This window comes from Rattus rattus, chromosome 7 (genome assembly GCF_011064425.1).
Source record: "Rattus rattus isolate New Zealand chromosome 7, Rrattus_CSIRO_v1, whole genome shotgun sequence".
In the NCBI taxonomy this organism is placed as follows: domain Eukaryota; kingdom Metazoa; phylum Chordata; class Mammalia; order Rodentia; family Muridae; genus Rattus; species Rattus rattus.
In genome coordinates this window covers 5,530,648-5,552,764 of record NC_046160.1, presented here as the reverse complement: position 1 = coordinate 5,552,764, position 22,117 = coordinate 5,530,648, and the positions used below count along the sequence as shown (strand labels likewise).

The following is a 22,117-nucleotide window of genomic DNA, read 5'->3' as shown; positions in this document are numbered from 1 at the left end:
GAATATTCTCACTAGCCCAAAAGTTAAGTCCACTCAAGATGAATGTCGACTGAACTTAAGCAAGCTATGTAGATGGGAATGTGGAACATGGCTGTACAGTTTCCTAAGTTTACAATGTGGCCTTAATAAATGTATCTGAAAAGTAAAAAAGAGAAAGAAAGATAATGAGTATCAAGCTGTAGTTCTCAGGCCACATATGCAGGCCAGTGAGTGGGCACAGAGCCCAGTGTCTTGGCTAGTGGATACAATGTTTCTAATGAGCCTCCAGAGTAAGGTGAACTATAATGGCGGCCTCAGGAGGAAGGCGCACAGCACATGGCCGAGAAGGGGTTTGGTACTTCAGATCATGGCCACAGTGTGGCTGAACGACCAGGTCTGAAGCTTTAGCACCTGCAGTTCTACTCAGCCCATGTCTTTTGTTAAAATTCGTTTGACTGAAATTTGCCTCTATTTTTGAAACATTGTGATAGATAGATGACTGTAATACAAAAGTGTCCTCTGAGGGAGTGAATGAGCCATTCTGTCATATACTACCGGCTTATTAGTATGAACTTTATACACTGACCATCTGTGCCAGCTAGTCTTGTCAACTTGACACAAGCTAAAATTATCTGAAAGGCGGGACCCTCACTTGGGAAAATAAGATCCTACTGGAAGGCATTTTCTTAACTAGTGATTGATCAGGGGAAAGCCCAGCCCACTGTGGGTGGGGCCATCCCTGGCCTGGTGGCCCTGGGTTCTTAAAGAAAGCAGAATGAGGACTGGAGAGATGGCTCAGTGGTTAAGAGCACTGACTGCTCTTTCAGAGGTCCTGAGTTCAATTCCCAGCAACCACATGGTGGCTCACAACCATCTGCAATGGGATCTGATGCCCGCTTCTGGTGTGTCTGAAGACAGCGACAGTGTGCTCAACATAAAGTAAATAAATAAATTAAAAAAGAAAAGAAATTTTTAAAAAAGAAAGAAAGCAGACTGAGCAAACCAGAAAGCAGCATCCTCCATGACCTCTGCATCAGCTCCTGCCTCAGGTTCCTGCCCTGTGTGAGTTGCTGTCCTGACTTCCCCAGTGATGGACTGTTACCTCAAGTTATAGCTGAAATAAACCCTTTCCCCCCTAAGCTGCTTTGGACGTGGTGTTTCATCAGAGCAAGAGACCCTGACTAGGACTTCATGTTAACACACTGGCTTCTCTGTGACAAAATCAGAGCCAAATCCCCTTCCCACAGAGGATGTGTCTGAGATCATGGGTCGGGTGTGACCAAGCTCGTAGGTGCCTTAGCCACTCTGTAAGCACCTGGGTCCCTAGATCTGTTTCACTCTCTAAACTCTTACACTCAACTCTTAAAGCCAACTTCTCATTCATATGCTAATCCCAAGATTCTGAGTAGAAACGAAACCTGAGCAGAGCTGAGCGGGTTTTCTCACAGTTAAGTGTTGCTGACTGGAAAGGCAAGACTGACTAAAACCTTAACGGGAAGAAAAAGCACTGAACTGGAAAGAGTGAGGGTGCACAGACGTTACCGTGAGCCTCCACCATCCCTCTCAAGGACGTACATACCGTCACTGTGAGCCTCCACCATCCTTCTCTCTCAATGCCTGTAATCTTCTTGACTTTTTTCTATGAGCAAACACAAAATCAGCTTGTGTGTTTAGAAGGTGAGCTCTGGAAATTATTTACCTGAGGAAAACTAAATTGCCTGCACCAAACCAAATAGCTATCGTTATTAAAATGAAAGCTACATATGTTTCACGCATGCTATTTCCTTACATTGTTAAGATATTAAGAGGCTTTAAGTATCTAAAACCCCTTTGGTGACACTAAAGGATCTCACAGCGATGTTGTAAGAACATTAGGTAGTGTTAGGCCATAACTCCTTTGCATGGTGACTGAATGCACTGGAAAAGTTGCTCACCAACCGTTCTGCATTAAGCGCTCTCTCTCTCTCTCTCTCTCTCTCTCTCTCTCTCTCTCTCTCTCTCTCAGAACTGTAAAAATAAGCACTAGTTGGACACAGAGGTGTGGCTTTACACACCTTTAATCGGGGAGACAGGCAGGTGGATCTCTGAGTTTTAGGCCAGCCTGGTCTACACGTTAAGTTCCAGGCCAGCCAGAGAGCCATATATGAGACCCTGTCTGGAGAGAGTGGCGGGACACACCCACAGTCACATTTACTAGGCCATGGTAGGCTTTAGTTTTAGCATCTCATCTGTCAAGTGAAGAAGCAGATGTCTTGGGTGCGCCTCAGTTTCCAGGGGGTTTCTTGTCTCTGCAGTAAGCACTCAATACAAACTCGTGATGAGTCTGTGTTTGCTCCAGTCCCGCTGTCCACAGAACTTGGAGGCTTCGCTTCTCCTTTTTTGTGCTATTACAGATCACAAAAACATCAAACTCTATGTCCGATTTATAATATGAAATAGGGGGTCTCAAGCAAGAATACCCAGAAGAATAATTGGTAAAAATGGCAGATGCAACTCACTCTGTCATCTGTCCACGTGTTCTATAGTGTGAACTGTGTACATTGCTCTGAACAGCAGAATTTCCATAGTTTCATATACCATGCTATACATCCAAACCAACTGCTTCCCACTCAGCACATTCTTTTATTTTCTTTTATTAGATTCCTGTTGGTTTTTTTAGTTCCCCATTTTGCAGTCAGAAAGAAAATATTCTCAGGCAGGTCAAAACAGGTTTCCCCCTCCGGCTCCAAAGCAGAGGAGGGAGGGAGGGAGGACTGGGGATGGTAGCAGGACCAGTCCACAGCAAAGGAGCTCTCCATTTGACCCAGACAAGTGATTTATAATCCAGCCACCTATCATTTTAGATTCGCTTTAAAGGAGAAGATAAATGATAGGCCAAATATCCCTCATCCCATTTTATTTTTTAAAGTACTAAAGTAGGAGGCAGGGCAGACAGCATGTCTGATAGAACTGCAAACGGTTCATTCTTTAACAGAAGCAAGCGAAAGGATGGAAATCTAACCGCTCTACTGCCGATAGTAATCGTAGCGGGAAGTGGAATGGGGGTGGAGAGAGGAGGGAAGGGAAGTGGCAGGAAAAAGAAATTCAAATCACAATCAAATAAAACAAAGAATCTGAGAGCTACAGGCTCGATAAGACCGCCCTCCAGCAGGAAGGCCCAAAGTAGAGAAGCAGGAAAGGCACTGGCTCCTTGAGCCGAGGCTGCGGGGCCACCAGGGACAGGCTACCCTACCGAAGTCGTTAAGAGCGACTCCTTACGTCCCAGGTCTTCTCTTGGTGCTGTGGTGGAGGTTAAGACGACGGTTGGCTCAGCCATGGCGACCTCGACTTTCTGCAAGCCGGTGCTGGCAGGCCAGGCGGTTGCTAGGAACCGCGGCCACCCGCCGATTCCGAGCCTGCGCGTGAGAAAGCCCGGCGCAGCGTCCTGAAGGCCACCTCCAGTGATGGGGACAGGGAAGCGAGGCACAGTGCTGGCTCCAGCAAGGCTGACTCCGTGGACATTGAGATGGTCACGTGCGTGAGTTATAAGATACAGGGGACTGTGAAGTTTCCCCCGTTCTTGGGAGTGTATAGACAGGCTTACCCATCCCTGATGGCACGCCACAGACTCTACCATTCCCTCACAAATCACCATCAACCACACAAAGATCGTGTTCTGCCATAACACCCCGCTTCGGGTTGGAATCGGGCAATCCTGAACACTAGGCTAGCGCCTTAGCTATGACAGCAGACCACCCATCTTTTCTCATCCAAGGCCCTTAGCACACTGGGCCTTTCTCTTGGCTGTAGCTTCTTAAGCCAGAAAGAATTTTTGTAAATAATTTTTTTGAAGATTTGTTTATTTTTGTATGTGTATGAGTACTGTCGCTGTCTTCAGACACCAGAAGAGGGCGTAGGATCCCATTACAGATGGTTGTGAGCCACCACGTGGTTGCTGGGAATTGAACTCAGGACCTCTGGAAGAGCAGTGAGTGTCTTAACCTCAGAGCCATCTCTCCAGCCCCAGAAAGTTATGAAAACGGCTTTTCAACCTTAATCCCCATTTACAGTGTAGCTAGGGTACAGCACACCTCAGACACTCTCAAGGCAGCACTGCAAAGCAGGCATGAATTGGTTCCATTTGAAGAATGAGAACAGCTTCCTAAGACAATGACACCATCACACACAGAAGCCCAGGAATTCAGATCCAGCTCTGCCGGTCCCAAAGCACCCGTCACTGCCCTCGGCATCCTGAAGTTTTGGTTTCTCACCACCAACTTTCAAGAGTGAGTAGACTCCATCGTTTCTTCTTTGTTCCCCAAAACATCTAAGTCCAGAGAAAAGGCTTCCGAGCCGGGAGCACCAGCTGCTTTTACTGCTTTTACGGAGGACCAGGGTTGGGTTCCCAACGCCCACGTGGTGGCTCACAATCCTGTGACTCAAGTTCCAGGAGCTCCAATGCCCCCTGACCCCTGCAGGCACAAGGCACACACAGGGGGCCATATACATACCCACAGGCAAAACACTCAGACACAGAAACTGAAAAAATATCCCCAGGGCCAGGAGAGTTTGATATCCTGGGACCCACAAGGTGTGAGCAGAGAACTGACTTTCTTTTTTTTTGGAGCTGGGGACCGAACCCAGGGCCTTGCCTTTGCTAGGCAAGCGCTCTACCACTGAGCTAAATCCCCAACACCCGAGAACTGACTTTCAAAAGTGGCCTCTACTTAAGTGCTGGAATACACATGCACACACACATATACTGCATAACACCAAACCAAACTGGAACACAAGAGGAACTTACATGAGAGTAGTTATGTCTTGGTATCAATTAATCTTAACGTAGTGGGGCCTTTCAACACTCGTTCCCGGCTGGAGAGACTGCTCAGTGGTTAGAGAACTCTGGCTGCTCTGCAGAGGACCTGGGGTCACCTGCCAGCACTCACATGGTGGCTCACAACTGTTTGTAAACCCTCTCCTGTCCTCCCAGGGCACCAGGCACACACACAGTACACAGATACACATACACGGAGGCAAAACACCATACACATAAACTTTATTTTTAATTGCTGTTCTTGAAGCATGCTTTTGTTAAAATACAAACTGATTCCGATCCCAGGACAGTAACTAAGAAAAACATGGCCAGCTTTAGGATTTGCTTTGCTCCTTCCACTGACATGGGTCCTGGGCCAGCCTGAGTCTCCATTACCTCAGTTAGGATTTCATCCAATTTATCCTAAATGCTGGCACTCTGCAGTCCCCCGCATCCTAGGCCTCCAGGTCTCCAAGTGCCAAGGTTACAGACGTTCACCACACTTGGTTTCTTAATTTACTACTTTTTAAAAGTCCTGGAATCGAGTTTAAAATGAATGGCCGGTAGAGGCTAAGACGAAAACAAACATTAAGTTCCGAGTGATAGGTTAGGAGTCCGCCCTGTGCTGCATTTCACCTTCTTATTCAGGCTGAGCCTGTGAAAGTGGCCCAGCAGACCAGGGACTGAAACCCTAGAGACCAAGGACTCTGAAGGTACAGAGAAGTCCAGAAACCTACACATAGTGTGCAAGTGAAAAGGGAACCAGATGAAAAAAATAGTTTACCTCAAAATAGAAACATATAGGTCAATGATTTCAAGGACTTTTACCCATGGAACCAATTGACCATAGCTAAGAAACCATTGCCAGGGCCACGACCAAGCTCTTGTGGCGAGGCACTGTGTAGTGTGCAGCCCTTCACAGCCTGGCATGGGGTGCACCCCACTACCTGGGTGGCGTGGAGTGCTGGGGGAGAGAGGAGAAAGGGGGCGTCAAGGTGGAGTCGGAAGAGTTAAGAGGCCTGGGATACATGAGGTAGTCTGAAAGCAAAGAGAAACCTAATGCCCACCACTACCACTGTATACAGGACCACTGAGACTTCTTTTCTGGTTAACAATAGTTTAAGATGTTCAGAGCCCAATACCTGTTACCCATCAGACCTCCAAAAATGTTAGAAACTTTACGTCCCAAGGATAATCTTCACCTCTCAAAGCTGAAGACTTTGACTCCAAGTTTATGCCAAATACTTCTTTGAAAATAACTTTGGGGGTGGGTTAGGGGGTTTGTGGAGGGGAAACAGGGAACAGGGATAACATTTGAAATGTAAATAACTTAAAAAAAACGTAAAATGTATATACAGTTTAGTGTATCCAGAAACATCAGGTTTAGAGCTGTTAGTCTAAGCGACAGAATCCAATAGAACCAGTTTTGTTTTCTACCCAAATTTAAACGAACCTACAGTGGCAACTTTTAAAAATCAATTATTAAAACCTGCCGTTCACTGAAATGAAGAATCTCAAATTGAAAAGCTACTACCATAAATGCTTAAGCACAACAGCCGGACACAAGAGGTGTCTTCCAAACCTGTGGGGCTTGCGTCTGGCTGGGAGCACTTGCAGCTCCTGCAGGTGACCACAGTTGGTTCCCAACACCCACATGGCAGCCAACTGCTTGGTTCAGTTCCAGGAGACCGGACCCTCCTCCTGGCCTCCACAGGCACCGCACTCGTGGGATGCATACGCAATCTTTAAAACGTGCTGGAAGTGGCAGAACCATCTTGGAGCAGACAGGCTACAGATAGCATTAAAGAACTACTACTACAGCCCTGATACACGAAAACTACAAATGGCAGACTTGGGAGACAGTTCCAAAGGTTTGAACAGTTGTGATTATAGAAGTATCTTATTTCAATATCCTGTTAAACCAGGATAATAGCCCTTTCATGTTTTCTGTACTCTGACATAAACCACTAAAATATGGCACAAACAGGCTCGGGACGGAGCTCCATGGCTGATTTCAGCTCTAGGGCAAGGGAACATGCCAGGCGTGGGGGCACACACCGATTCAGCCCTGAGGAAGCAAAGACAAGACCGCTGCCAGCTGTACACGCACCGCTTTCCCTTTCTCCTCGGTTTTCTGTATCTCAGTGTTATCCGAACATCCAGACTGTTAACTGGAAAAACTATTAATAGTCCTGCTGTCATTTTACAGGGGCACCTGGCTTAACAACATGGTAATACTTTAGCTAAAACGTTACCACCACTCAATGGTAGGGCCTCACAAATGGCCACCTATTAATACTAAGTTTTCACTTGAGGGATAGACTGAGCAGTTAGCAGTGTCTAAACACACACACACACACACACACACACACACACACACACACACACACACACACACACACCCCTCTATGTAGCAATAAGGCAGTAACCTATGTGTAATGAGCTGCCTCCCTTCCAGGACTACCCTAAACCTTGTGGGCCACATACGCAGCTAATAACTATACTCACCCTTTCAACCTTGTTTCTGGTTGGCTACAGAATTAGATATTTAAAAGGCAGAAAAGCCTTGATAACCATACCTTGAACCTAAATTAGAAAAAGCAATGGCTGAAACCAGCAAAAGCATATAAAACACAGCATATCTGCTTACCTAACCCTAAAACTCTATGGTGCTCTCCTGACCGTTCAGGGCAGTAGGCACATGTGTGGCATACCTACAGGGCAAACACTCATCCGCACCAACCTAGTCTTTAAATAGTAGAAGGTAAATGTTCAATACTTAGCATATCCCAATTCCTTACAGAAGGTTAATTTATTAATTTTTTTCCTTGGGGAAAGGGTCTCACTGTGGAGTCCAGAAGGCCTGGTACTTACTATGAAAACAGCCATCAGGCTGGCCCCTCAACTCAAGAGACCTGCCTGTCTCTGTCTCCCAAGTGGTGGGATTAAAGACATGTGCCACCACACTCAGCTATAAAAGGGGCTTTGCTTATAGGCAGGAAGTTCCTACAAAGGAAGTCCTCAAAAACCACGACTGAGTCACGCCATGGAGAAAGTGATCCCACACCCTGCCCCTAATGTCAGACAGCAATAGTAATCACTCGGATTCAGATCAACAATTGGGTAAATTGTCATTTTTTTTATTGGAAAACAAATATACAACTTGGAATGGATTTGAGGCAAATTGTGCCATAAGCAGATCTTCCTTAAGTGGCTAAACAAAGTTTAAAAAGCAAGTAACAATAAAAGAAAATGTTTCTGGTACAATACCAGCAGTACAAAAAAATAGTGTACGAGTGAGTACCGGACAGAACACCCGTTTGCAGTAGTGCAACTCTTAATACACGCTGTCGACTGTCCACAGTCCACGCTCACAACTCCACACTTCAACAGCAACATGCCGACGGTTCCTAAAGCTACTGTAAAAAAGGCATAACCCAGATGTTCCCTCTTTGACCAACTCCATCTAAGTGTAGATGTGCAGAAGGGCTTAGATATATCCAGAGGAAGCCACATGCAACATGGTACTTGATCAGTTTTCTAAAATAAGGTTGAAGGACAATGACAGAAGATAGGGAAGAAACATGGAGGAATGGAGTCCTAATTACTATACATGCATGTTCTGACAGTGGGGGAACCTTTTACAGATAAGTTACAAACAGAGAAAAGGCAAATTAACAGTTCTGTACAAGAAATTTAACACCTTCTGTACAGGGTCTTCACTTCGCTGTCATCATTTGTACAAACTCTGGAAAAAAACAAAAAAACAAAAAAACTGTGAGTCAGTGACAAAGGGCAAAATCAATGTGACACCCACACTGCCCTTTCCTACACAATCACCACAGTAACGGGAAAGCCAGTTAACGGCCAAAGTTGGATCTTCACAAGTCACTATTAATTTAGATTATTAAATAGGATGCAATTAATGTTGGGGCTGTGGGTGTAGCTCGTTGGTAGAACACTTGTCTAGCACAGCTAAGGCCCAAAGTTCAATCCCCAGCAACAGGATGAAGAGCTTATCTGGCATAGTTTACACTTGAACTTTCTATCAGCTAGGTCAAAAGTCAAATCTGTACCCTCAGTATAACAACTGTCTTTACTTTGTAAGGCTAACCTTATGCTGCTTACAACTGTTATGTCATGAAAAATACAACTGAAAAAGTGAAAGGCGGAAAGACTGATCCCTGGAATCCTTTCAATTTCTAAAAGCCTCACTTCCTGCAAGTGGGCAGCCATCCTTGAGTTTCAAGTAACCAAGGTACTTTTGAATTAGAACTGTTCACACTGGAGTCAGAAAGAAAAACAGAACCTAGTCACATAGTCTATTAATTTCATTTTAGGGAATTCACAGTAAAATATTCACAGTAAAATTTCAAACTTTCCAAATTACCCCACCACCTTCTACAAAAACTGTACAGTTCCATTCAAATGTTAATATCTTATTACAATGTCGATTTTCTAGGTGCAGGCGTAGAACTGACAGTCAAAGTTCTAAGGTGAGTCATGTAGTCTTGTTGGCAGACATTTTAAATGACATAAGTTTAGTGAGAACTATTTTAGCATCCAAATTTCGGGAGGTAAAGATTGCTGATTTTTAGCTATGAAACACCCTCGGTAATTTTATCCTAGAATCAGTGTGTGGAGTGGAGTGAGGCAGCATCATGACTTACCTTCGTAGTTTACCTGACCATCCCCATCGATGTCTGCTTCCCTGATCATTTCATCAACCTCTTCATCTGTTAACTTCTCTCCAAGGTTTGTCATCACGTGGCGAAGCTCTGCTGCACTGATGTAGCCATTGCCATCCTACAAAAGAGTGGGAGGTGACGTCTGAGTAATAGTTGAACCCTGTTACTAATGAGGAACAATCTCATGTTAGGAGAGCAGACCAGAAATTCCCATCAGGTGGAGGCAGAGGCAGGAGGTTCTCTGAGTCTGCAGCGGCCTGGTCCACAGGAGTTCCAGGGCAGTCAGAAACCTGTCTCGGGGTGCACGTGGAGGTGGGGATTTCTTCCCCACATAAAGTGAAGAGTATCCACACTAGTTGATCTGTAATTGTCATTAAGTAGGATGTTCCCATATTCAAAGTCACTACTCTGTCCCTGGTTCCAAAGGCACATAATGTCATATGTCCTTTGCACTAAGACTTGAAATACAAGTCTGCACTGAGCTAGTTCCCTAGGTCGGGCTCTGGGTAGGTCCTATTAGCTTCACCACATTCTCAGCCCACGCACACGGCCCGGCTTTACCTTATCAAACACACGGAACGCTTCTCTAATTTCTTCTTCACTGTCTGTGTCTTTCATTTTTCTTGCCATCATTGTCAGGAATTCAGGGAAGTCGATTGTGCCATTACCGTCGGCATCTACTTCATTGATCATGTCCTGCAGCTCTGCTTCTGTGGGGTTCTGCCCCAGAGACCGCATCACCGTCCCCAGTTCCTTGGTTGTTATTGTCCCATCCCCGTCCTTGTCAAATAGGGAGAAAGCTTCTTTGAATTCTGCCAGAAAAAGAAAGTCCAAACTACAGGTTAACACCACCACCTTATGCCATGAAATGTACTAACTCTTCAAGAAAGCAAAGGCAGACAGCACTGCCACTGGGACTGATTCCTAATAAATTAGGTGGGAACAACCTCGTCACAATCTTTGGCCAACCAAGCTACTATGTGTTCATATTAAGCTATCAGAAAGTTTTAAAATCTCAGGAAAATCCAATATATGTTTAGAGGTACCCTCAAAGGTTAGAGCTAGGTCTAAAAATCAACAAAACACTAAATCAAAGCAAGAACCCCAGAATAAAAGTTAAATGGGGCTACTTTTCTAATGCAAGAGAGAACACCTATCAAATACTGATATTAATAATGAGTCAGGCTGTCGATGCCCGTTTAGAGCTAAGGTCATGGAGAACGAATGCAATTTTGAATAGAAAACTTTTAAGCTTGAAAACCTTACTATGAAAGTGAAATATACATTATTCTTAAAGACTTTAATTTTAAGATCTTATGAAACTGTAATCACGTTCCTTCTAATCTGGACTGATAATCAGAAAATATGTTGAAACTTTTCTCTCCAGGACTGAAATTAAGAAATTAACTATGGTACTCCCAAGGTCATAGCTTAGCACAGCAAAGCAATATCAAGGTCAAAACAATGGATAACAAAACAAGTATTTTCTAAACAGATTAGACTATCAACAAACAAAAATGTGCTTCCAAAGTTCGTGAGCTGCTAAGTGTTAAGCTCTGCCCCGTCAGCTGTATCTGGCATGTTTAAGAAATGAAAACGGTCTGTAATGCCTGTCTATCTCTGTGTGATTTAAGACTCACTCTTTGCAGCTCTACTTCACATCACCTCTAGACACCTAAAGACTGTCCACTGACATAAAGTATGTTCATGAACATAAAATCTCAAATCTTATAATTTTCTTAAGTTGGAGAGCACCGCTATTTTAAACATCCCTCTATTGATATGACCTAAGCCCTAAGTCACCAGCTGAACTTTTGAGCTCAACTAATCCATGAGAAGTCAAAATTCACAACTCTCTTGGCCTCCAAAAGAACATTGCAATTTCCTTCCCACCTTACACTGGCATGGCTCTGTTTTTTGTATGTTTTTATAGCCAACAGTTACCAATTTTATCCTTTTAATCTCTGGTCACTTTGTCCATGCCCACTCACAGCAAAGACTCATCTTTCTGACTAGCCAATAAAATAGATTCCCCTTGATTGACCTCAAGCAATATATATAATAAATGTAGTAAATTTTATAAGTCTCAGCAACTCACTCCAGGGACTAAGTCACTTTAACTAGTCGTCGCCCCCCATCCCCCAGTCTATATAAAGCTGTACTAAATGCTGATTCGTTTTTCTACTTCTGCAACCAGTATTTTGGTTCAAAGCTCCCTCCTCCCCGCTTTTGCTTCTACTATTGAAACTGGCTTCTGACTTGAGTCCTTTTGTGACCTAAGTTACCCACAGATTACCAGATCCTATACCTTTCTGGAACACCATGTCACTTTATGCAACACAGAACTCCTGGTTAGCTTCTATTTGAATTCGACTGCACTGACTCATCTGTGGTTACTCAATCCACTCTCTCCACATATATGCACAGTTCTAGTCCATATAAACATTTCCTGAGGAATTCATTATCCATCAGAAGCTTCATTAGGAGTGGACTGCAATAATTGAATAACTTGTACACAGTACTAAACAGATCAATCTAATTACAATACAAATCAAGGGATTTCCCCACCTACAAACAAGATTTAAGACTGTATAATACACTAGTTTATGTGTCCTAAATTTCAAAGGTTTAAAACACCCATGGGCCAGGTCACAGTGGTGTACACCTGTAATTCCTTAACTGGGGTGGACGGGGCAGGAGGATCAAGACCTAGAGGCCAGCCTGGGCCTTGTCTCCAAACAACATAACAACAACAAACACCAGATTATTCATGCCATGGCTGCTAATTTATGTACAAAATAAAGGAGCTAATTAATGACATTATGCAAAGAACAAATTTATATTCTTATACTAAAGACTCTTTAATCTTTTTTGATCATTTAGAGACAAGGGCTTCTGTGTAGCCCTGGCTGTCCTTAAACTACCTCTGTAGACCAGGCTGGCCTCGAACTCAGAGCTGCCCTGAGTCCGCCTCCCGAGTACTAGGATTGAAGGTGTGGGGTCACTACTACAGGCAAGACTCTATTCTTAGGCTAAAGAGTCAGAGCTAGGATCTACATTTCAAAACATACACTTCTGGTTCATTTGCTCTTCAAAACCAGCACACTTTGTACTTACACTCAGGAGCACTTTACCCTAAGCGTTAATTAATTCCCATTAATAATATCAGAAATACAAATCAGGAGCTGAAAGCTAAACATGCAATAGAAATACTATCACAGCTATCGTCTGTAGGCATAGAGGGCCTGCTCCAAACTGTTCTAGTTATGCCAAGACTGAAGTTTTAGAAGTCAGACTTGATGGTTTTATTTCTTCAGTTAAACAACTGTGTAAGCAGTGAGATGACTTATCACACGGCAAAGGGAAGGGGAGTGCCCCAGAGCACAGCGAGCCTGCTGCAGTCAGGTAACTGCTGCTCTAAGTTGAATAAGGTTAATGTTTTAATCCAATCTGGACCTTTAAAGTGGAAGACTAAGGTAGATTTCGTTTAAATAACATTTTAAAGTACCTTCTACAGCAGTCTTTCTAATGAGAAAGGATAACTAAGGTGCAGACAGAGCTGTAACAGAACTAACTGGTTACTGATGTCGTGCTATAAGGTGTTCTTTAGGAAAAAAAAAAGCAATGTAAATGTTAGTAATTGTTTTACAAGAACAAGTAGTGTTTTATTTCTAGACTAAGTTATTTATTGTTAGAATTTCTAAACAAATCTATAGTAGTAATTACTACAGTATGAGAATAAAAATAGCTTCAATTGGTCATATAATGTCCCATTCTATATCCCTAGATGGTCAACATTTCTTTCTGGACGGACAAGTAGATTTTAGACTCCAGAATCTCACTGACCACCAGCTTTAAGAAAAATAAACAAATAAAAACTGTGCCTTGAAGGTAGACTGAACTTTTAGGAGCAGGGCCTTGGAGAGGACAGAACACTGTTACTGGGTACTATGCAGCACTCTGTGGTTGTCCCTTCAGAAAATACTTAGTACATAACGCACAGCGGGCACCAGGCTTTAAATCTGTTCTAGAGAAAAGGGTAGAACAGAGAAAGAACCAATCTCCTTTTCTTTTATAAAACCAATTTTAGGATAGAAACTATCTAGCTATGGAGTTTAGAGTGATCTCAAATTTGTGAGCCCCTTGCTTCAGTCCCCCAAAAATGTTGGGATTATAGGCATATATATATATATGCCAACCAGAATTTACCTTGAAAAAGACAACTTTCTGGCAACATAGAAACCTTATATCAATACATTTTCTACCCTGAAATGTCTGTTGTGAACAGGAGGGACCAATATTTGACCAGAAACATTGAGAAACAAAAAGCAGATACATGAGAGTCAATTAAGTTTCAGAAAGGAAGGAAGTATTAGCCCAACCCAGTCTCCCAAAGGTGGGAAAATACATGAAAATAACTGAGGAAAAAGAAATTCTTGGTAACCTAAGGTGTAACTAAAGCTGGCTGTGACTATTCAACACAACAAGCCAGTGCAACTCTACAAAAGATTCAAAGCTCTGCCTCATTACCTCAATATACATTCAGATAGACCTTATCAACCTACAAAATTAAGTTTTAAAAAAAAAAAAACCTGTTTAAATTTGGTCCTTAATCTAGTAGCCCTTTCCTTTATATTGTCATCAAAATACTTGAGGACTGCTGGTTTCTGAGTCTCTAGGCTTCCGTAGATTTGCAGGATTTGCAGGTAGACTTGCTTTCAAATGGGTGATAGAGTGGAGCCTAAGTGCTCAGGGAGTAGAGCAGCTAGAGCATTCGGGAGGGGAAGGGAAGGTAGAAGGGCCATAAATTGCAAATCAGCTTGTCCTTCACAGGATGCTCAAGACCAACCTGAGCTACACAGTCGCTGTCTCAGAAAGTCACATGCTAGGGACAGAACTCAGACTGGTGTGCACATAAGGCCCTCAGTTCAATCTCCAGCACCACAGGGGAAGAGGAAAAAAAAAACAAACTAAACCATTGGGACACTTATCAAATGCCTCTTAATTACTGAGGAAATGAAAGTTAGACTGTGGTAAGTCTTAGGAGGCCACGCACAGTGGTGATGCACTCACGGAGGCTGCGTGATTAAATGAGTTCAAGGCCAGTCAGTACTTTACAGCAAGACCTTGTATTCAGAAACAGAGAACACAACTGGCAAGCGCCCACAGTTTAGAATCAGATGATCATCTCAAAATATCACAAGAAAACCAAAAGTCCTAACAGGTAAATGATACCGCTAAAAACAAGTTTTATGCATTAATTTCATGTATTTCTCCTAAAAGGTTCTGTTCAATAGCTGTCACCGCTTTTAATGTCAAAATTCAATTGCCACGGTGACTGACATTCATAGAGTTCTAAAATCTGAAAAGAAACCAGAACACCAGTGACATATGTTAAGTTTTTCTCTAGGGAAATTATTACTCACCAATCGACCATACAAACTGAATATTGCTTACCTGAAATGCTTGGGACAAGATATGTTTCAAATTACAAAGTATTTCTGTGTCGTATATACACAACTAGAAGTAATCTTTAAACAGCATTTTTACTGTCTACGCACTGCCTCACCCATGTGGTAGAATGGCCAATCTTCTATGAGTGGGGTCATGTTACCACTCAGGTTTTGGATTTTGGAGAATACAAGTCTTGTAGAGATGAGGGATTGCTTAATCTACTAAATCAACTAGCAAAGTCAGTGTAAATTCAAAGTTCTGACTCTACATTTCAATTTAATTTAGTTACTTTACATATACTTGTCCCCACTTTATTATTTATATTAACTGATTTTAGAGTTCCATGTGTTTTGGATGGTAATAAAAAAAAAAGAAAAATACAAAACAAAACCACCACCTACAGTTGATATATACTTATTCTCAACCTACACACACACCCCTTTGTATGCTCTTACATTCACCAATTGCCAAAGGCTCAACTGTATTTATGCTACATTCAATTTGTCACCATTCAGGTCACAATCAAAGGCAAATATTTCATTTAAACCCCAACAGATATAATCCAGCAGAGTATTTACCTGCGATCTGCTCTTCAGTCAGTTGGTCAGCCTACAAAGAGAACAAAAAAGGTGGATTAATGACTTCTAAGTATGTAGATTAGCAGTTACAGAAACAAGTTTAGAACTGTCAAGGTTCACAGTGTGCTACGAGCTACATTCAGTTCAATGAGCCCAGAACACTATGGGCAGGCAGAATGTGGACACATTGATTTAACCACGTAGCTAAGCAAACTTGACTCCAAGATTATGCCAAATACTTCAGAATGATTTTAAACTTTCAAAAAACCTGTAATGTATACACAAAAATATATCCAGTAAAATCAGCTTCCTTTTCAAATTAGAATTCTCTCTGTCTTTCTGTCTCTGTCTCTCTCTCTCTCTCAGAGACAGGGTTTCTCTGTGTAGCTTTGGCTCTCTTGTAACTAGCTCTTATAGACCAGATTGGCCTCAAACTCAAGAGATCCTCCTGCCTCTGCCTCCCAAATTCTGGGATTAAATCTGTGTGCCACCTTCCAACATCGATTACCCAAATGAAACTGAGCACCCATAGCTGTTTTTAAAAATCAAATTACTAAAAATTGCCACTCAATGATTTATGAATCTCAAATTGAAAAGTCAGTCCATAAATGGTTAAATTCAAGATCCTGACAAAATTGATTTCCCAAACCTGAGAAGGGGTGAGAAGCACTACTCAAGTCCTGCTACTCACCTGGCAAATGGGCAAATGCAAAGAACACAGCGTGCTAAAAACAAAAACAGTTTCTTGCTGTTACAGCCTGCACCTGTGAATATTTACTGCTCATTAGTACATGCATCTCCTCTAACTGTTGTTACCTGGTTCTGAGGGGCACTGCCAAACTAACTTAAAAACCCACCAAGAAGCCAGGTATAATAGCACTGCCTTTAAGCACTTGGGAGGCAGAGGCAGGACCATCTCTGAATTCCAGGTCAATCTGGTGCACATAGCAAGCTCCAAGACAGACAGAGGTACACAGTGAGATGGCATCTCAATAAACAAAAATAAATAAAGTAACAAAATCCTTAACAACATGGGGTTAAATATGCCATGGTTAAATCCACTCTCTTACTGAGGCAAGAAAAGCAGTCTGATCCCTCATGTTTAAAGTGAACTATCTCTGGGGAAGGGCACTGGCCTTGTGTACTTCTCTAGGGCACAGCATAAGGATGTGAAAAGGGACCGAAAGACAACTGCTCTTCTCAGCAATGGAGCTGATCCATCGCGGTATGGCCATTAATTGAAGGCCAGTCTGGGCAACACAGCAAGATCTTAACTTAAACAGCAATATCCAATTTAATCACAATCAGTTAATTTCTCTTTATAATGAAACAAAATAAGAGCTAGGGATGTAGGCTCATCAATAGTGTTTGCCAACCATGGTAAGTCCTGGGTCCAATTCCTAGTACTAAGGAGAGAAAAAAAGCCAAGTTAGTAGACTTAAAATTGAAATGCCAGTTATGTTCAAGTGCACAAGACCATAAGATTAAAAAGAAAAGCTATCATTTACTAACTACCTCTCTAAATACCAATCCTTAAATGAGTTTATAAGCTGAGCAACCTTGGACATATTATCAACCTCTCAGATCCCATTTGCAACACCAACCTTGCAGCTAACGATTAGCTATCAATGTATATAAATTAACCAAACAGCTCAATTTCCATACAGAAGACTAACCTCTCAGCATGCTGACATTAACTCTAAGCAAAGAGAATTCACTTGCACAAACTGAACACAGAAGGCACTAGCAGCACCCTGAGAACAGAATGCAGCATGTGAGATTAAGCCTAAAAAGGTGCTAAGCTTAAATGTGTAGCGGGCACTGTAGTGTGGCAATCGGAAGGAATACATGTTATAAATTAGAGCAGGAAATCAGTCTGTGACCACACAGAGGTTAGTTTCAACAGGTGAGGTGAAAAACTGTGGTGGTTAGACAAGACTAACAATAATTGAATATTCTAAGTCTTGGTTTACAGGGTCACAACTTAAGGCCCCCAAACCACCCATCCAGCTCAGTTCCCTGTTACCAGGCAAATGTAATCTTAGAACACTACATAAAGATCTCCTTCAAGCAATGAGCCAGGCACACAAAAACCAGTTTCCCAGGTAACTTGAAAACCTCTTAACTTCGCGTCCAAGGCTTCATGAAAAGCTCTTTCTTGAGTTTAAGGACTTTCTCTAAATTACGTACATTTGGTGTTCTGTCTACATGCATGTCTGTGTGAAGGGTTAGGTAGGACCCCTGGACTGGAATTACAGACAGTTGTGGGCTACCATGTGAGTACTGAGAATTGAACCCAGGTCCTCAAGAAAAGCATCAGGACTCCTAGCCCCTAAGCTGTCTCTTCAGGGTTTAAGGTTTTAAAATAAACTTTACCAAGTTCTAGAATAAAAGCTCCTAAAAATCAAGAGCAAAGACTTCCTGGCACTCAATTTTTCCAACTACTTTGTCTATGGAGAATGCCGTTTTCTTAGAACTGAAATTATACTTTTGGGAAAATACAAGCTCATTAGCATGTTTATCATAATAAGGCGAAGACTAATTCCCCAGAGACTAATTCTCGGTTCTGCAAGGATTGATGTAACCCCTCCTGCTGTTCTTGTCATTCCACAGACTTCCAGTGTACTTTCAGGTTCCACCCCAACCTACTGAACTAGATCCTGCATTTTGGGTTACCACTGTTGATCTTTATCTAGAAACTAACCTGCATTACAAAGTCACCTGAACTGAAGGCATCATGAACATTTAAAGCATTTTCTAAACTGCACTCTGAACTGAAAAGTTCTTTTTAAAAAATATTTAGTGTATCTGAATAAATTTATGAATCCTGGCCTCACAATGAACAGAAATACATCTTCATCCTGTTCAACCCTCAAATAATACTACACACACACAAGGCTCCATTCATCATTTCTTCTACAATTACAGGATTTTTCATGCATCAAAACCAATCTGTTATTTCTGTAGGAAAAAGGGGGTCTTTATTCTGACAGAATGTCACTTTACTATAAAAGTATCTTGAGCCAAAAGAGAAGCCAGTGGAGGAACAAAACTTGATAGAAATCAGGACCTTGACTAAAAGCCTAGATTCTAGCTTAAGCTAGAAGTTTCTACATTATAATGGAGCCAAAGCAAATTCTTGTTTTGAGCCTAATAAAAACCTTTCAGCTTAATGGACTCATTTAAACACACTCTTTACATCTGTGTCAACACCACACATTCCTTCCAATACATGACAGCCCAATAAAAACAGTGGCTGCATGCAAATTCGAGAGCTTTGCAATCAGTTCTTATATATACATAGGTCCCTAACATAATTTTTTCCTCTTTAACAGAGTCTTCAGAATCTAAAGTCTTATTTATATATTATGAAGTTACTAGACTAATTGGCAATGTATTAATGATACATTTAACTATAAAAACTTACTGGGAAGAAAAACCACTGTAAGATACAAATTATAATTTTCCAGTAAACATTTAAATCCTATCCTGCTAACTAAAAAAATAAGTTACTACATAACTTGGAGTGTTAATTACATGCCTGTAATTTATATCCTGTTTCACCTTACAAAGTACAAATTCAATCAGCATATTAAAATTCATTAGTTAAAAAAAATACTTATCAAAACACAAAGATTCACCAAAGTTAAATGAATGCTAGCTCTCTCCAAGGTGAACTCTCCCCACACCCAAGCAGGCTGGAGGTTTCAGTTGGCAGGGATTCCCAACTACTGTTTAAGATGTCACCTTGCCTCCTGGACACACCCATTGCTGTAACCATTTGGCAAAGGAGTAAAGTAAGTAGTGCAAATTACTGTCCTCATTCTTTTACAGGAAACACGAGGAGGCTCTTATTTAAAAAAAAAAATTCTCTCTGAAATCTCCTCTCTTATACACTCTTTAAGTGCACAGTTTCTGACAGCCAATACTGTATAAATGAACTGTAGATCTAAGAACTAAGATCGGATGGCAACTCCTACACCGAAATACAAGAAACACAAACACAAGCGTTCAAGGAACGCTGCGTGTGGTAGAGGTGAACAGGAGTGCACCTGAGTACTCAAGAATTTAGCGACCCGCCCCTTAATTGCTACTTTCACTGGCTTGCTTTCGCTGTGGGCAGAAAAAGTCTTTGAGACCCTAACTGAAGTCGATTGCTTTCCCTTTATAAACTGTATTTGGAGAAAGCGCCCGACTTCCAGCATAAAGCTTGTATTCTTCAGCGATTAAAAAAAGAAAAAGAAATTAAGCATCCAGTCTGGGTAGTGGAAGACAGCACCAGATGGAGTGGAACAAGCAGCACTGCGCGGAGGGGGATGGGGGAACTGCTAGGGTCCCCTCCCCCGCCCATCCCCGCAGCGCCGCGGGCCGCCCAGACCTCCGCAGTCCTGCAGGTGCCAGCGCAGCAGCTGGGGCGCGAGCCGAGCAGCGTCGGGCGGCGGCTCCGGGCCCCGCGCGCCCACCCCACCCCCAGCGCCTGCTTCCCGCACCGGCAGGACGCACTGGGCGCGCCCCGGGCCGGCTGGCTTACCTCGCCTCGCGGGGATGCGGGCTAACGGCGCCCGCTCGCCCCGGGGCCCCGCGCTCCTCCTCACCCCACCCCCCGCGCATGGCTGCCGGGCGGACAAAGGCGCTTCCTGGCGCCCGCGCTTAGCGGTGGCCGTTGGCGGCGGTTTGAATCCGGCCCCAGGGCTGACCTTTAGCGCCGCCTCAGCCGCGGCGCCCCGCGCTTGCTCTCCCGACCGACCACACCGCCCCTCACCCCTGATCCATCTTCCCCGGGCCAAGCTCCGCAGCTGTCCCCCGACTCATCTAAGGGAACCCAAGAGGACCTGGGTGGGGGACACCTGCGACATAACCGTCGCGGGGGCCTCCTGGCCTTTTTGGTGCCATCCCTCTGGGGAAGACGGCTCCTCGAGGGTCAGCACGGGCAGGTCCCCCTCTTTAGTCAGTCCGCTTCAGCATTTTTCCCCCACCGGCGCCGCCGGCCGCTCGGCTACGCACTCACCATGCTGCAAGGGCTACCGGTTTCCGAGACCAGAACAGACAACCACTCGACTCGCTCGCTCCACTCGGACTAATTCTCCTCCTCCGCCCCCAGCTCCTCATAAACACCTCCCTCCGCCTCCCTCCGCCAGATCCCTCCGCCTCACGACAGATAACGGAACATAGCGAACGAGTCCCGGCCAGCCCCCGTGTGCCCCCCTCCACTCCGGGAGACCCTTTTCTCCGCAGTCACCGGTCAGACAGGCAAGAGATAAAGGGGAGCAGGGGACGGGTGACGTAAGTGGGTTTCACTCCCAGGCAAGCCGTTAAAAGGCCGGGGGAACCGCGGCTGGGGGGCGCTACTTTGCGGCGCGGAGGAGCACCGCGGTGGAGATGGACACTGCGAACACCGTTGAGCTAGCTGCTGATTGGCTGGTTTGTACCTGCAATGCGTCACTTGCTCTCAGCCGGAACGCGGTGCGGCTTCTGCCGTTTCTGCTCGCGCCGGGCTGTCCTGGCAACTGCGCCAGGAGGCAGCGTGGCTCTCTTTGCGCTTGGCTGGAGGACCTTCTTCCATCCGTTCTCCCTGCCACAGGCACACGCACACACTTACCTTCCCGCCCCGTATGGAGGTTTCGACAAAAACAACTTAAGCCAATAAAAAAATAGAACTGAAGGACCCCCCCCCCGTAAACGCCCACCCCGCGCCCAGTTGCTGCATCAGGGAGACCAGTCGTTTTTCATTTCATGGTGCAGCTCAGCTGACAGACTAATCAGAAAGGGGTTTCCGTTTATGCTTCCCCTTTACTTTTCTTGTCTAGCAGTAAGTTATCTGAAAGGTATTCAAACCCACGGTATCAGAGTATGTGCTGTTGGAAACCCAAAGTAGACGACCAGAAAAGGATGATGGAGGTTAAGGAAATGAGGACTTAATCCTCAAAATTCGGTACCCAGACAAGACTGATGGAACAACCACGGCCCAGAAAGAATTATGAAGATGGTGAAGTCAGAGACGAACTTCCCAGTGGAAAGAGCACCACCATGCAGACCCTCGAAACGAGCAGCATTTTTAAAAAAGCAAGCCAAGATGAAACCAACTTTTGAGAAGAAGCCTGCCTTTCACGATACTTTCCTGTTTGGCAAGAACATCTCGAAGCTAACAGCTATCTGCACCCACTCGGAGAGCTTCAGTCGGATTTAACCTCCTTTACCTAAATTAGACATTCCCTCACACCTTTGAACATATCTTGTAATGAAGCCAGTGCTGGGACCTCTTTCAATCATGCAAACCAGACATTAAGCGGCCTTCTAATTAGCACTGACAAAGTCCACACCCTTTCAAACGGACGCCCACTCAATGGGAAAACAAAACAAAACAAAAAGCCCACCTCAGATTTCTGTTTCTATTATCCTTGCCATTGTGGTGCCTTGATAATTTTGAAAGGGGGGGGGTTAATTAACCTTATCCTACAAATGAGATAAACATCAAGTGAGAATATTACTTTAAAATGGGCACCTCTACTCAAGAACCTGAGGCCACCGTTCCAGTGCACTGCATTCTGGTAAATTCCAAGGTTTTCCAAGGTATACCTCAGAAATCTGTGATTCCTCTCAGATCTTCAGATGGAAGACCTACTAAT

General features: G+C 43.7%; 2 protein-coding genes across 2 annotated transcripts in view; both read right to left on the bottom strand.

Moving 5' to 3' along the window:
* Nucleotides 1–3,348, bottom strand: part of Stpg4 (sperm-tail PG-rich repeat containing 4) — a 34,143-nt gene extending 30,795 nt beyond the window's left edge. Inside the window, exons 1-2 of the mRNA XM_032908717.1 lie at nucleotides 3,212–3,348; nucleotides 1,559–1,618 (exon numbers count right to left, since the gene is read on the bottom strand). Coding sequence (XP_032764608.1) covers nucleotides 1,559–1,618; nucleotides 3,212–3,295 — 144 coding nt within the window. The 5' untranslated portion in view covers nucleotides 3,296–3,348. The remainder of the gene's footprint in view (nucleotides 1–1,558; nucleotides 1,619–3,211) is intronic.
* Nucleotides 3,349–7,890: 4,542 nt separating this feature from the next.
* Nucleotides 7,891–20,625, bottom strand: Calm2 (calmodulin 2). The gene is made up of 5 exons (XM_032908716.1): nucleotides 20,500–20,625; nucleotides 15,492–15,522; nucleotides 10,021–10,271; nucleotides 9,442–9,577; nucleotides 7,891–8,519 (listed from the first exon to the last, which is right to left on the bottom strand). The coding sequence occupies exons 1-5, from the start codon at nucleotides 20,500–20,502 to the stop codon at nucleotides 8,491–8,493; spliced, it is 450 nt and encodes a 149-aa protein (XP_032764607.1). The 5' UTR covers nucleotides 20,503–20,625; the 3' UTR covers nucleotides 7,891–8,490.
* Between the last annotated feature and the right edge of the window lie 1,492 nt (nucleotides 20,626–22,117).

Excerpts from the sequence above, each read along its gene's own strand:
- Calm2 (XM_032908716.1), bottom strand. Across the intron at positions 9,578-10,020 it reads CGTTCCGTGTGTTTGATAAG|GATGGCAATGGCTACATCAG; the intron begins GTAAAGCCGGGC and ends ACTCTTTTGTAG. Across the intron at positions 8,520-9,441 it reads TGGTCAGGTAAACTACGAAG|AGTTTGTACAAATGATGACA; the intron begins GTAAGTCATGAT and ends GTTTTTTTCCAG.